General features: G+C 46.8%; 1 protein-coding gene across 1 annotated transcript in view; it reads right to left on the minus strand.

The window, feature by feature from the left end:
* Nucleotides 1-15,062, minus strand: part of zc3h3 (zinc finger CCCH-type containing 3) — a 61,760-nt gene that overhangs the window by 10,563 nt on the left and 36,135 nt on the right. The window contains exons 5-9 of the mRNA XM_010872465.5: nt 7,839-8,008; nt 4,880-4,961; nt 4,627-4,782; nt 4,449-4,518; nt 2,286-2,417 (exon numbers count right to left, since the gene is read on the minus strand). Of these exons, the coding sequence (XP_010870767.4) occupies nt 2,286-2,417; nt 4,449-4,518; nt 4,627-4,782; nt 4,880-4,961; nt 7,839-8,008 (610 nt within the window). The remainder of the gene's footprint in view (nt 1-2,285; nt 2,418-4,448; nt 4,519-4,626; nt 4,783-4,879; nt 4,962-7,838; nt 8,009-15,062) is intronic.

Genomic DNA, 15,062 nt, shown 5'->3' on the forward strand with positions numbered 1-15,062 from the left:
AAGTTAACAATTTTCCACTTGATTTAAGGAATGCTGGGACGTCTCAGGGGCCTATTAGAAGAGCCCTCTCTCTCCACTGGGCCCAAAACCAGGACGAGTCAGCACATTTACCATTACAGAGGGAAATGGAGGAGGGAGGGGAGGGAGAAAAGAGGGAGGAGGAGAGGGTAGGGAGGAGAGACGGTGAGGGGAAAAAAAGGATTAGTAGATAGTGGTTCAAAAGTGAGGAAGTTCTAAGAGTTGTGGAGATGGAGGAACAGGAGAATGGTGAGAGATCAAAGAAATGAGAGAAAGATATAGGGACCTAATTGGAGGAAAAAAAAAAAAAACAAAGAGAAAGAGAAATAATGAAAGTGAAGGTGGTAGTGGTACAAGGAGGTAGGCAGAGAGAAGACTGAGGAGGAGAGAAGACTGAGGAGGAGAGAGAGAAGACTGAGGAGGAGAGAGAAAGGGAGAGAAGGAAGGAAGGATTCTGAGGGATGGATAGAACAAGAAAGAGAAAGATAGGGAGGAGGGCAAGAGAGGGAGAAACACAGAGGGGGAGAGTGAAGCCGAGGGAGGGGGAAAAAGAGCGAAAGAAAGCGGGAGAGCAAGGCGTGATTAACCCCTGTGCTGCTGGAGTGTCTGCCTGTCTGCCCCATAGTGCCATCCTCAGCACTTTCTCCATCTATAATTACTGCCTGCTATCCATCACAACCGCCAGCTAGCACGCTGCGCTACACACACACACACACATGCACGCACGCACACAAAATCACAGACCTAAGCACTTCAGCTAATAGAATAAATATTAATGCCCCTTTTGTTTTATATATCCTCATTTCTCCATGCAATATTTAAATGAGTCCTGACAGTGTGAAAAAGCATGTGTTACATAGAAACTCACAAACAACAACAGAGACAGAAAGAGATGGAGGAAGAGTAAAAGGGGGAATGGATACATGAGTCAGGGAATGGGAGGATTTAGCAGAGACTGAAGGGAGGTGAGGATATAGGAGTGGTAAAGAGAAAAGAGAGGATATAGGATGGGGTGCATCTGGGGAATAAGATGTTTTGGGTGAATCTATGTCTGTGGGCCCTGGAAGCCTCCGGGCCTTAATGTGTCACTTAGACACTAGAGAAGCGTTTCCAAACCTTGGGGTTACGACCCCATAATGGGTCGTCTGAGTGGAAATGTGTGCTGGGTTCATAGAGCCAGGGTTATGCCAGTAACCTCTGAAGGCTGATGTGGTTGTATTAAACAGAGTGGTTTCTGTTTTCTTCCTACAAATGTGGCTCATGTGAATAATTTAAGGTCTAAAATATTATGACTGCATCAATGAAAGACAAGACTCTCAGGAAGACTTCATTTTCCTTTTCGAAGATCACAAACTGTGCAGGAATGTGCAGATCAGGCTCGTAAGACCGGGCTCAATATCACATTGGGGGAAAAAGTCACTTCAAACCAGAAATGTGTCAAACATGTCAACACAAATTAAAAAGAAAACATAAATATGTACAGATATATACAGTTAATTTAAAACCTCATATACATCAGTGGATTTGTGTTAGAATCTGTCAAGAATTCAGTTTAACAGTCCCACAATATGGTTGTTGAAGTCAAATTTGGATGCATTTGTCTTTGCTTCAAAACATTTAAAATGTTCAGGTTTGAAAGAAGTGACTGCTAAGTGCCCCCTCCGGTCGCTGAGACCCCTGACTGTGGTTGACATCCCAAAAACATTTTTACCTCAGCTTAGAGACACAAACAACAGCCAGAAAGGGGATATACCCAACTTGATCCCACCGTGTGGACATTAGCAGGATAAAAGCAACAGCAAACTCAAACCATCTCTTTTAAATTAAAAAAAGTTGTAAAAACTATATTTTGGGGTATTTAACATTGTAAAAGAAAAATGTATGCACAAGGATTCCCTACACTATTCAGAGTATAATTTTAGTAACTAGAGAACGACAGGGATTTCGCTTGCCCCTATCGCCCATTGATTGTTTGCTTAGTGACGCGAAGGAAGAAATGGAGTCAGCAGATTTTCTATTTGACAAGCGAAGCTGGTGCGCCTTCGACTGAAAAAACGGAATTTCTAAATTTTAGGATGCGCTTTTGCATGCATTCATATAACTTCTGGTGAATAACGCAACAACAGTGCATGTATGTGCACCTGACCGTTGACGTGTGTTTGTGAATATGGTGTTTCTGACTGACTGACTGTGCGTGTGTGGGGGTATGTATAACTGACTGACATACGTTGAGAGTGGGGTTGTTTGTGAGTGTGCTTTTGGTCTACCTTCTCTCCCTGAGGGCAGTATCCCCTGATGAAGTCCTGGCACACAGCAGCCTTGCGGGACACATAAACATGGCTGTAGGGACAGCTGCTGTTGTTACAAATACCCTTCAGGAAGTAGGAACACACAGGCATCTAGAAATACAGAGAGGGTTGTCACATATACCCTTCTGGAAGTAAGAACAGGCATCAAGAAAGAAAGAGGGTCATGGATACAATTCTCTGCATTGCCAATATAGCCATACCAGTGACATACCAATAAAGCATCTTATATTGAAGTGGGAGGTTGAGTGAGAATTAATAGCAGAGTAGAGAAAACATTCAGATGTGGGGTAAGAAAAGTAACACGCTAAACCACCGTTCAAATAGGTCCCGCCTTCTACAACCTGTCACCGTCTCTGTGGTTAAATGGCCCTAACTGCACAGACAGAGACAGAGTGAGTGTGTGCGCGCAGGTGTGACATGTCCTGTGTGTGAGTGTAGCGCGGGCCAGTCTATATATACTCTATGTAAAATGAGAGAGAGGTGTGAGAGAGACAAGGAAAAGTAGTTTGGGAGAGGGGAGGGGTGAGGATGGGGGGTGGGTGAGAATCAGGGTGGCTCGTTGGGATAGGATCAGTTCTACCTAATTAACTGCTACAGAAATATTTATCCAGGCCGCAGCTTGTACAGCGATCATGATGCGTTTATGTGCCGGCTGAGTGTACGCTGGCCAGGGCCTGAGGTGGTGAGGGAGGGCTGAGGTGACGGGGGGGGAGGTGATGGGGGGGGGGGGCAGCGCTGGGTCTAGTTTCAAGACTTATTTGCAGGAGGTACAGGATTGGGGCTCCTCGTCTATCCTCCAGCCCCACCTAGCACCCGGGATCAAGTTCAGATGCATGCCCCCTACTCCCCTTTCTCCCTCCCCTCCCCTCCCCTCCCCCCTGCACTGCATGGGGAGTACACGTGAAAGACGAAAAACAGATTGCTTCAAACTGGACAGGCTCCTGAAAGAAGGGACAGCAGGGGAGCAGGGGAAGGTAAGGGGGAGGGGAGGGCTACGACAGGTGGGGCCGGTCAGTGAGGGGACGCTGCCCCTTTAAGACAATCGGACAGCTGGCCTCGGCACTCTGGGACCACAGCCTGACGGCCGACACAGGTGGACTGAACACCTGTCTGAGGGTGGTTGGTGTAGGGGGAAACATCTTTCCATGTCTAGCGGCGCCACTTTCCCCTACAGGGTGACCTAGTTACACTGGGACCAAAACAGCAGTACATGGCCCATCATGTGCAGACTAACAAGATATTTAACCACACCTATTACTATGTCACTAGAACATCCGTGGACTGAAGATTAACTATTACATTGTGTGTTGGTAGTAGCAAACGAGAGTATCACCTTTTAGTTGGACCTCTTTCCCTGTGAGAGGTAAAAAAGCTAAAAGGCGTGTGGATCATTATTATTAGCCAGATCCAGAACCGGGCCTTTATGCTTCATCAGATTAATTAACCACGCCTAACCAAAATTAGTTTAAAATAAGCCACATCGGGGGTGGGGGGGCGACCGACCTTTCACTACACCAATGGGTGTACGCGAGTGGCTGTGAACATATGAGGCCTATGTAGCCACCTGTATGCATGTCTGTGTATGCATGTCTGTGTGCGCGTGTGCGCACGGGTGTGTGTAGGCAAGCCCGTGCCTATTAAGGTGCACATGTTCAGGTGTGAACCGTTAGAGGACATCTGAAACCTGGGACAGAGATCACCCCAATGGGCCTTTACGCCTAGTCCTCTCAACATGTACCCCTAACCCCGAAGTCAGGTCACATCTCTGGGTGGGCATACTGCCAGTGACAGCACGGAGACAGGAGCTGTGCCAGCAGTGTTAACCTTGTTCTTGCCAGATCTCCGTAGGCCACTCCATGTAGGGGTCAGAACTATGAACTCCACCTCTTCTTTGAGACGTAAAATACACTGACAGTGGGTCCTAACAGCATCCCTATCTGTCCACAGGTCTGCAAGGATTCACAGCTTCTCCATGGTTCTATACTGTACCTTATGGGGCCAAATGCTAAGTGGCTAACTATGCTGTATAGTCAAACCCAGAGGAGGTCCGAGAGACACTGCGCATACATCCAGGGTTGTGTGTGTGTGTGTGTGTGTGTGTGTATTGCCACAGTATCACACCTTTTCCTTGGCTACTTTATGGGAGAATGGACACGTGCCATCTGTCTGCTTGCACGTACCCCTCAGGAATCTGCAGGGACCAATGGAAAGAGTCTTCAGATCACAGCAGCCAATCAGGGAGCCAACAACTTGTGCGTGTGTGTGTGTGTGTGTGTGTAAGGGGTCCTGTGTGCGATACCTGGTACAGACAGCCACCTTGTCAGGGTCATGGATGTAGGGGCAGGTGTTGCCGCGGTTACATTTGCCAAAGCGGTTGTAGTACATGCAGTAGTGCCTCTGAGGCTTCTTCTGACGGGCGTGTCTGATGATGGCTAAACTCCTCTGAACCACGCGACTGGGGAGTAGAGCACACAATGAACACAACGCTACAGAGTGTAGTTCTACAGTTATCTACAGGCAGCAGAAGAGGTGGTGTTCATGAAAGTACCTACCTGGCCACAAAACGCGTGCTGGACGGACGGAAAAATGTGCTAGAGGTGGTTGAGGTGGTTTGCTGTGGACTGGACCATCTCACTGAATGGGACACACAGAAAATGCTAAATTGGAATCCTAATCAGACAAAAAAATAAACATTGGTTAAAAATGAAAGAAAAACATACCCTCCAACAAAAAATAAATATATATATATAACCAATGGGAATGGAGCACCATGATGTTAATAATACACCACACTGGTGCTATGGGGTTAATAATACACCACACTGGTGCTATGGGGTTAACCCCATAGCACCAGTGTGGTGTATTATTAACCCCATAGCACCAGTGTGGTGTATTATTAACCCCATAGCACCAGTGTGGTGTATTATTAACCCCATAGCACCAGTGTGGTGTATTATTAACCCCATAGCACCAGTGTGGTGTATTATTAACCCCATAGCACCAGTGTGGTGTATTATTAACCCCATAGAACCAGTGGTGTATTATTAACCCCATAGCACCAGTGTGGTGTATTATTAACCCCATAGCACCAGTGTGGTGTATTATTAACCCCATAGCACCAGTGTGGTGTATTATTAACCCCATAGCACCAGTGTGGTGTATTATTAACCCTATAGCACCAGTGTGGTGTATTATTAATAATACACCACTGGTTCTATGGGGTTAATAATACACCACTGGTTCTATGGGGTTAATAATACACCACTGGTTCTATGGGGTTAATAATACACCACTGGTTCTATGGGGTTAATAATACAACACTGATGGGTTAATAATACACCACTGGTTCTATGGGGTTAATAATACACCACTGGTTCTATGGGGTTAATAATACACCACTGGTTCTATGGGGTTAATAATACAACACTGATGGGTTAATAATACACCACTGGTACTTTGAGGTACATGATACACTAGTTGTACTATTGTTCTTTATTCTGATTTAGCAAGTAGCAATTGCAGTCCATCAGCCAAAACTAAGCGAGACGTCCAGCTCAGTCAACAAAAGCTGAAAGAAAACAAGGCATTCTACATCTCCAAGGTGATACAAGCAACACATTTTAGAGGGAAGGCGAAGCGGCCGGATGAGGAAGAGAGCGGAGGTAAGGAGGCTTTATACTGATCCTGGTCTTTCATTTTGGAAGTCTTCAGGTGTAAGCTATATGTGTGTTCCTGTGATCTTGGCACTATTATGGGAAGCCGCTGGCAGATGAACAGGAAAATAAGGGAAATGTAATCTCAGCTAACTGGGCTGGTGAGATCTGAAATCCCAACCACCATGCTGGAGGACACTGAAGGCGGGTTGAGAGTATGCTGGAATGTGGCATTGGGGTGAGTGGGTGTGTGAAAAGTCCACTCTGTGTGTATCAAGAGGCAAGTCACGAGCTGCCCAAACAGAATGGAACTCTTCAATTCCAGCCACAGGTTTTTGCAGAGAGAGAGAGAATGGAGAGCGAGAGAGAGAATGGAGAATGGAGAGAGAGAGAATGGAGAGAGAGAGAGAGAGAGAATGGAGAGAATAGAGAGAATAGAGAGAATAGAGAGAATAGAGAGAATGGAGAGAATGGAGAGAGAGAGAATGGAGAGAGAGAGAGAGAGAGAGAGAATGGAGAGAGAGAGAGAATGGAGAGAGAGAGAGAGAGAGAATGGAGAGAGAGAGAGAGAGAGAATGGAGAGAGAGAGAGAATGGAGAGAGAGAGAGAATGGAGAGAGAGAGAGAATGGAGAGAGAGAGAGAGAGAGAATGGAGAGAGAGAGAGAGAGAGAATGGAGAGAGAGAGAGAGAGAGAGAGAGAGAGAGAGAGAGAGAATGGAGAGAGAGAGAATGGAGAGAGAGAATGGAGAGAGAGAGAATGGAGAGAGAGAGAGAGAATGGAGAGAGAGAGAGAGAATGGAGAGAGAGAGAATGGAGAGAGAGAGAATGGAGAGAGAGAGAGAGAGAATGGAGAGAGAGAGAGAGAGAGAATGGAGAGAGAGAGAGAGAGAGAGAGAGAGAGAGAGAGAGAGAGAGAGAGAGAGAGAGAGAGGAGAGAGAGAGAGAGAGGGAGAATGGAGAGAGAGAGAGAATAGAGAGAGAGAGAGAGAGAGAGAGAGAGAGAGAGAGAGAGAGAGAGAGAGAGAGAGAGAGAGAGAGAGAGAGAGAGAGAGAGAGAGAGAGTAGAGAGAGAGTGAGAGTGAGAGAGAGGAGAGAGAGAGAGAGAGAGAGAGAGAATGGAGAGAGAGAGAGAATGGAGAGAGAGAGAGAATAGAGAGAGAGAGAGAGAGAGAGAGAGAATGGAGAGAGAGAGAGAGAGAGAGAATAGAGAGAGAGAGAGAGAGAGAGAGAATGGAGAGAGAGAGAGAGAGAGAGAGAATAGAGAGAGAGAGAGAGAGAGAGAGAGAGAGAGAGAGAGAGAGAGAGAGAGAGAGAGAGAGAGAATAGAGAGAGAGAGAATAGAGAGAGAGAGAATAGAGAGAGAGAGAATAGAGAGAGAGAGAGAGAGAGAGAGAGAGAGAGAGAGAGCGTGAGCATGGAGACATATACTTTTCGTCTTTCTTTAATGAGACATCCTCATGACACTAAAACTACCCCTTTACGCACCACTTAAATAATAACATCTGGTCCTTTGACCCCTTTGCAGAGAGAAAGAGAGTGAAAGGGAGTGAGTGGAGAGTGAGTGAAAGGTAAAAAGAAGAGAGTCCAGGTCTGGGTTTAATCTGGGTGGTCCAGTTCGCTCCAACAGCCCTCCCCCTGTCAAACTGACAGATGACAACTGTATTATTTTAGATGGCAACACAACACAGCCCCCGTTTCCTGCTCCTTTATTGGACCAGGCCTGGCTGGAGTAGTGCTACTGACTAAACCACACACCATATGCTCACTTTGACAACAACACCTAATCCTTCTCACTCTATCAGAGTCTGTCCTACCCGAGTCTACAATGACTGGGAGTATTTGGAAGGCGTGAACTACCTGTCCTGTTAATTGGCGTAATGGCCGCCACGGTGCGGGACAGCTTATTGGCCGAGACACTGTAGAGGGTTCCACCGATCCAGCGCATGCCCCGCCCTCTGCTTCTCCAGTTTTGGGCTGCTGGATGCCTCTCCTGTCCCGGGGGACGCAAACGACTCTGAAGCACACTCCTGTGGGGGGAGAGGAAAACAGAAAAGAGAGGGAAAGGGGGAGAGAGGAGAATAATAAAGATGGTGCGTCAGCAATGGGCTGCAGTAGGACGTGTGTATGCAGTGTTTCCCATACTTATTTCCAAGCAGTGGGGGAGGTAGTGGGGGGCACCATCATCAATGACAAAAGGCTGGACTGCATTAAACGCTACAAAGATGTTTTTAATGTATTACAAATGGACAAAAATGTCCTCCCTGAACAAGTCTTTCATGCTTTGACATTTTATTTTTGACTACACACTCTCAAGTACACTCTCTCCTGAGTACAATACATTCAAATTAACAATAACTACATCAAAACATGCTACTTTTTATTTTAATAAATGTTTTATTTTAATTAATATGTTCACACCATTATTTGACTTACGCACTAACCATTTCTGAATGTGCTCCACCTTATTATATTCTTTACCTTATGTAAAATAAGTTTCCCCAATACACACTATGCAAATCTGCAAAAAATTATGAATTCATATCATACATAGGGCTGTCGCAACTACTACATAATTAAACGTGAAAAACAATATTTTTGCTGAATATTTTGATTCCAAAATCATGTTTCCAATCTGAATAAGGGTTTTTCAGGCAAATGTTAGAAACATCAACAATACCACACAAACTGTCTGTTTCCATCAGTTAGGATGTCTAGTGCCTGGGAGCAGAAGAGCGTTTGACAGCCCTGCGGAAAGGTATAGGTTCAGATCATTTACTGAAACGCGTTTTCTTCTTAATTTCAGTATGTTTAAACCTAGTTTAGAACTGTTTTGCTATGCACAGTAATGTCATTTCACAGCATTATTACTTAATGGACAAACACGTTTCAGTTTTTCTGTTGCATCAATTCTGATCAACAAAAGAAAAACACTATTTTTACTAATATAGTAAGTCAAACTTTGGTCAATAAGGGCTGACCGATATTTTTTTTTCAGGGCAGATTCCAATAACTATTATTAGTGATCAAGGAGACCGATGACCGATATTTGGGGACGATATACATTTCTGGTATAAATGAATTTTTTACTGTTTTTAAATGCTAGGAAACCGAACAGTTAAAACATTTTCTGAAGAATAATGTGCACGGAGCTCCTAGCAGCAATTCTTGTGAACTTTAATATCATATAGATTAAAATTATTAACTAAATAGCTTCCCAAATTAGGTACAATTTACTGTTTACAAACTTTGTCAGGTTTCTTTCTTTTCCTTCTTTTTCTTTCTGTAATAATTAATAAAGTACTACTTTTCTGCAACTGACTTCTGATGTGTTGCCATCTGCAATGAAAAGGTGTTTTAAAAGAGAAAGGTAAAAAAACGTATCTATATGCTGTGGATTGGCTATTTACTTTATATATAGATTTATAACAAATCTGATAACTCGGCGGTCGGGAAATTGAGCAATAGAAGCAGAAACCTTTCAAAGAGACGCGGGTGACAGAGAAGTGCATTTAAAATTAAGTATTATATCGGCAATTATATAATTCATTTGAATATTCATTACAATAATTGTAAAAAAGTATGAATATTGGATCCAGTTATCGACCAGGGCGATAATCGGTCAATCCCTTATTTCCAACAATGTTTCCTAATTAGATAATGCGCAAAACGTATGAATGGAAATATGGTGTTCCACTGCATATTAAACATTGAAACACGTTTGGCTACATAAGGAAGTCTGTTTTAAATAACTAGGCTAAAATATTTGCAGCACAGCGAGAAGTGAAACGTTACAAGGCGCAGCAACATTTTATTTTCATTGCTTTGCGGTTGCGATTTGTGAACAGCAATCGTTAACAACATTGATTTAGTGGTAGTTCCAAAGCCGAACACAACTGCACCGCTCTGGTCGCATTTTGTTTTTAAGCCAAATTGAAACACTTGAGCCTATTCATTTGGAGGAGGAAAACTGTCGGATTTGCTCCAGAAAGGTGGTGCTCAAAGCAGCAAACACCACGAATCAGAAAAATCAACTCTGGATCTATTACATGTAATTAATCGCCAACCAAAATGTCAATCGTGACAATCATACATTCAGCGTTTCAGCGGAAACCTTTATTTTGAAGGCATATTGTTGTTGCAGAATCTCTAATGTTGCCTGCATGAAGCCTATCTATTGTAGCTCTTGAGTTGTGACAGCTAGCTAGCTTCTTACCTTTGGTTGTCTCTCAGATGATAGCTACATGCATTATAAACTGATCAACCATAACATTATGACCACTGACAGGTGACGTGAATAACACTGATATTCTCGTTATCATGGCAGCTGTCAGTGGGTGGGATATATTAGTCAGCAAGTGTACACTCTGTCCTCAAAGTTGAAATTGTGATGGCTAGACGACTGGATCAGAGCATCTCCAAAACTGCAGCCCTTGTGGGGTGTTCCCGGACTGCAGTGGACAGTACCTATCAGAAGTGGTCCAAGGAAGGAAAAGCGACAGGGTCATGGGTCACGGTCAACAGGGTCAGGGGCGGCCAAAGCTCATCCACGTGGGGAGCGAAGGCTGGCCTGTGTGATCCGATCCAACAGACGAGATACAGTAGCTCAAATTGCTGAAAAAGTTAATGCAGGTACTGATAGAAAGGTGTCAGAACACACAGTGCATCACAATTTGTTGCGTATGGAGCTGCGTAGTGTGATGGTAAATGGTGTGCACAGCTAGGTAAACACATTCATAAACAAAAATATTCTGTTTTTCTGTGGTGGCGCCACACAATTTAGCAGTGGCGGTGCGCAGCTCTGATTACAATAAGAGGGAAACACTGGTATGTACACAGAGCATGGTGTTTGAACAGTTTTACTAGTTCAGGTTTTGGGAGGGGGCTTTCTGTGAAAGAAAACATTGTGGTGTGAAGGGAGGATCATTAAGAGAACTCCTGGAGAACATAGCGATATTACCAGGGCCAAAAGACCCATTCAGAGTTGAATGATAGGGGTTTGGAAATGTGCTCACTTCCCCAACACTGCTCCACCCCTTCCTCTTCACGCCTGTCTTCTGCACTCCTTTTCTACTACATCTCCCTGTCTCCCTCCCTCCCACCTCCTCATCTCCCTCCTCTACCTAGTTATGCCTCCCAGTCTTAACCTGCCTGCCGCCTCCTCCTCCTCTCCCATGTCACAGCACTCTGTTAAATTGCTGCCCTAATGGAAAGGACGGCAGTGTGGAAATGGAGAGAATTGAAAAGAGGAGAGGAGGAAATCAATGAGATAATAGTCAGGGCAGGAGGCCAGAGCAGGCAGGGCTGCCCCCCAGTAACCCCCCCCCCCCCCCCCTCGACGCCTGGCACACAGTCACACACACACACACACACAGTCCATACATATAAACACAAGCCAAAGGAACACACGCAGATAAATATTCACACAACGGCATCCAGAAGCGAAGGAAGTCACCATGTGCAGCGGAGGTGTGTGTACCTGTGTGTTGGGGGGGTGGGGGTGGGGGGGTAGTTACAGCGATAAATTGCTCTGGTCTGTCGCTTGTGTTTGGGTGGGATAGGGACTGGTCTGCAGGGTGCTGGAGGTAATTTGCTGCTGTAGTTCAGATGGGTTGGAAATGTGTTTGGAGCCAGAGATCACGCCTCCCATTACAGAAAGGAGACCACAAACACACACACACACACACACACACCTCCGTGCGTATCCGAGTGAGGAGAGAAGAACAGGAGCGGGAACATCGCACTGACGGACGGCCAGTTAGTTAGCTCCCTCTCCTCCAACGGGCCATAACTCACCCGCGGGGACACTCAGTTTCACGCAGACAAGATCGGTGTGGCCCCAACACAGGGCAACTGGAGCCCAGGGAGCCGTAATGGAGGCTAATGTAGGAGCAGTGACTGGCTCCCTGGGAGGCTTTAGCAGGGCCCCGCAGCCAGGAGAGCCGTCATGGAGGTTAATGTGGATATGACATGAACACTTAACATGGTCGGTAGTTAACCCTCACCACACACGGTGTGTGTGTGTGTGTGTGTGGGGGGGGGGGGGGGCACACACACTGACGGAGCTTCAGGGAAAAATGTCAGTGTGTGTGTTTTGGTGCATCCTGTATAAGTGATGGTGTATGTCCATAGTCTCCATGAGATTTGTGCACTATGAGCATCTGTTTGTGTGTGTGTGTGTGTGTGTGTGTGTGTGTGTGTGTGTGTGTGTGTGTGTGTGTGTAAATGAGTGTAGTAATATGAGGTAGGCAGCTGTCTGAATGAGTTTCCCCTCCAGCACAACATCATTACTGAACAACAGTCTCTGTGGGACCATATTAGCTCCCATCCACCACCACTATTACCCCCACTATCACCATGTAATCTGTCTATTAATGAGAGGGAGGACGGGAGGGGAGGACGGGAGGGGAGGACGGGAGGGGAGGACGGGAGGGAGACAGAGAAAGGGAGACAGAATTAGACAGAAAGAAATGGGAAAAGAAGCTACCTAAGAATCAGATGAGAATGGAAAAGCAGTTAAAAAAAGATAGGGAAAGCATTTAAAAGAAAGAGAGAAAGCAGTCTATATTCTGGTCTTTGTCCCAAGATGACGATTGGGATGGCGTCAAACCTCTCCCTCTTCAGAGAAGGGCCAAGCCGTTAGGAGAGGATTGAGAGATCCCCGTTCCCTGTCCTTGACCTGTTCCCTGCGTCTCCCTTGACCCCCCGCCCCCCCCAGCCACCCACCCACCCAGCAGGAGATCCGTTATCAGAGCTCCTCCAGGCCCGTCCGCCACACAAATCCTCCCCTGCCGAACAGCACGCTCCTCTCACCGGGAGACCTTTCACCGACACACTGCCGGACCGCCCCGGACCTTGGGGACACATCCAGGACACAGACAGCATCTCAATCACTGTGGTGATTCTTTAATGGGACCAACGCCAGGACGGAACGAGGAGAGGAGTATTAGTGGGTGGGAGAGGGCTGCACAGCTGCTCGGCCTGTCTGTGAGGGGTGCACACGGAGAAGATTGTTTTTCTATATTTACAGCAGAGGTAGACTGACCCAATGGACCAGGATCCCAGAGTTGCAGGTGGTGAGAGCAGACAAAGGGAGGGAAGGAAGAAAGAGAGAAGCAGCAAGACAAAAGAAAAGACGGAGAAATGAGCAGAGAGGAACTCCCTTGTGATTATATTCAGTGCGTTTGCATGCCTGTGTGTGTGTGTGTGTGTGTGTGTGTGTGTTTGTGTGTGTGTGTCCTGCGCTCAACATCCGCGACACACAGATGAAGGAGAGAGCGATTCAGCACAACCACGGCCGTTGATGAATGATCTGACTTTTGTTTTGGTGACAGGGAAGAATTTGGGGGTCGCGTGAGTGCGCTGAATAATGCTGCTCTGGTCTGTTTGCCTGCAGTGAAAGCATTAGTAAGCTCATATTGGGAAAACAGTTACCCTTGGAACAGACTGAGCAGCAGAAACCCTCATCTAGCTAATCCCTGCCGGAGAGCTCTCTGCTTCGCGCCAGGCAGTTAAACGTGGTTACGAACACACTCGTTATACACTAAGACGGTAACATTTACACAAAGCACAGAAAAGGAAGCGACAATCTAGGGCAAAACTACAGTCGGCTATAGATGTCTGACAGCAGCCAGGTCGTGCGGGCGGGAAACTACGACGGAGACATTCTTGTGAGGCGAGTGGGGGGGGGGGGGTGAGACACTGTGACGAGTGACTTGACCGGAAGCTGGCTGAACGAACAGTGAATGAAATGTATGGGAGAAAGGAAAAGAGCGGAGACTGAGCTGCATTTATTGCCCCGTCTCCCTCAATCTGTAAGGATCAATACGACAGCGGCAGCAGACCCGATGACAGCAGCACCCAAACAGGCCACGCCACGCGTGCCTCAACAGCAGCTAAAACAACAACAACAAAAAACAATCAAGGACTGACATGCTGTTAATGAACCAGGTGAAAAGCTGATAGCGGACAGTTAATGATCTAGACAGACTGAAGCAGGGGGACATAGTTGAGATGCAAAGATAAGGAAAGGAACATAGGGAGTGTTTGAAAAAAGAGGAAAAGGAAAACTATTGAATAACCGAGTAGCAGAGCTAGAGAACAACAGAAAAAGGTGCGGGAATAAGACAAAATGAGGCATAGAGAACAGGGGGAGAGAGAGGGAAACCAGGGGGGATGGAGGGGCAGAGAGAGGGAAACCAGGGGGGATGGAGGGGCAGAGAGGGAAACCAGGGGAGATGGAGGGGCAGAGAGAGGGAAACCAGGGGGGATGGAGGGGCAGAGAGAGGGAAACCAGGGGGGATGGAGGGGCAGAGAGAGGGAAACCAGGGGGGATGGAGGGGCAGAGAAAGGGAAACGAGGGGGGGTGGAGGGGCAGAGAGAGGGAAACCAGGGGGGATGGAGGGGCAGAGAGAGGGAAACCAGGGGGGATGGAGGGGCAGAGAAAGGGAAACGAGGGGGGGTGGAGGGGCAGAGAGAGGGAAACCAGGGGGGATGGAGGGGCAGAGAGAGGGAAACCAGGGGGGATGGAGGGGCAGAGAGAGGGAAACCAGGGGGGATGGAAGGGCAGAGAGAGGGAAACCAGGGGGGGTGGAGGGGCAGTCATTTATCCTGGGGAGCGTGGCATGCTTTACGTTTTTCTTAATTCGACTCCTGCTACTATTAATGGACTTAATGTGGAGATGATATCTATTTTCTTGTGACAGAAATACACCTCTCAGACCACAGCGAACCCTACACAGCATTCTGGGTACGGGTCAGCTCACCTCCACGGGGCATGGCTGGGGAACTAGGTGAGGAGTGGAGGGTGACAGGCTGACAGAGATGTTCAGATCCACACATCATGTGGCCGGAGCTGGTGGATCTGCACCCAGGGATTCAGACCCAGTTCATTCCCAGGGACATGATTAGTGTGCGGCTACATCTGGGGATTCTGTACTGGACAACCAGGACCTTTCCCTGTAACAGCCTCACCCCCCAGTCCCAGAAAACCCTGAAGCTTTGTGGCCGTGCAGGAGGTGTTACACAGTCCGATAGACTGAGGAGAGGGGTAAACAGAGGAGGAAGGTTCTGAGGAGGACCCCC

This window comes from Esox lucius, chromosome 8 (assembly GCF_011004845.1).
Source record: "Esox lucius isolate fEsoLuc1 chromosome 8, fEsoLuc1.pri, whole genome shotgun sequence".
Lineage (NCBI taxonomy): Eukaryota > Metazoa > Chordata > Actinopteri > Esociformes > Esocidae > Esox > Esox lucius.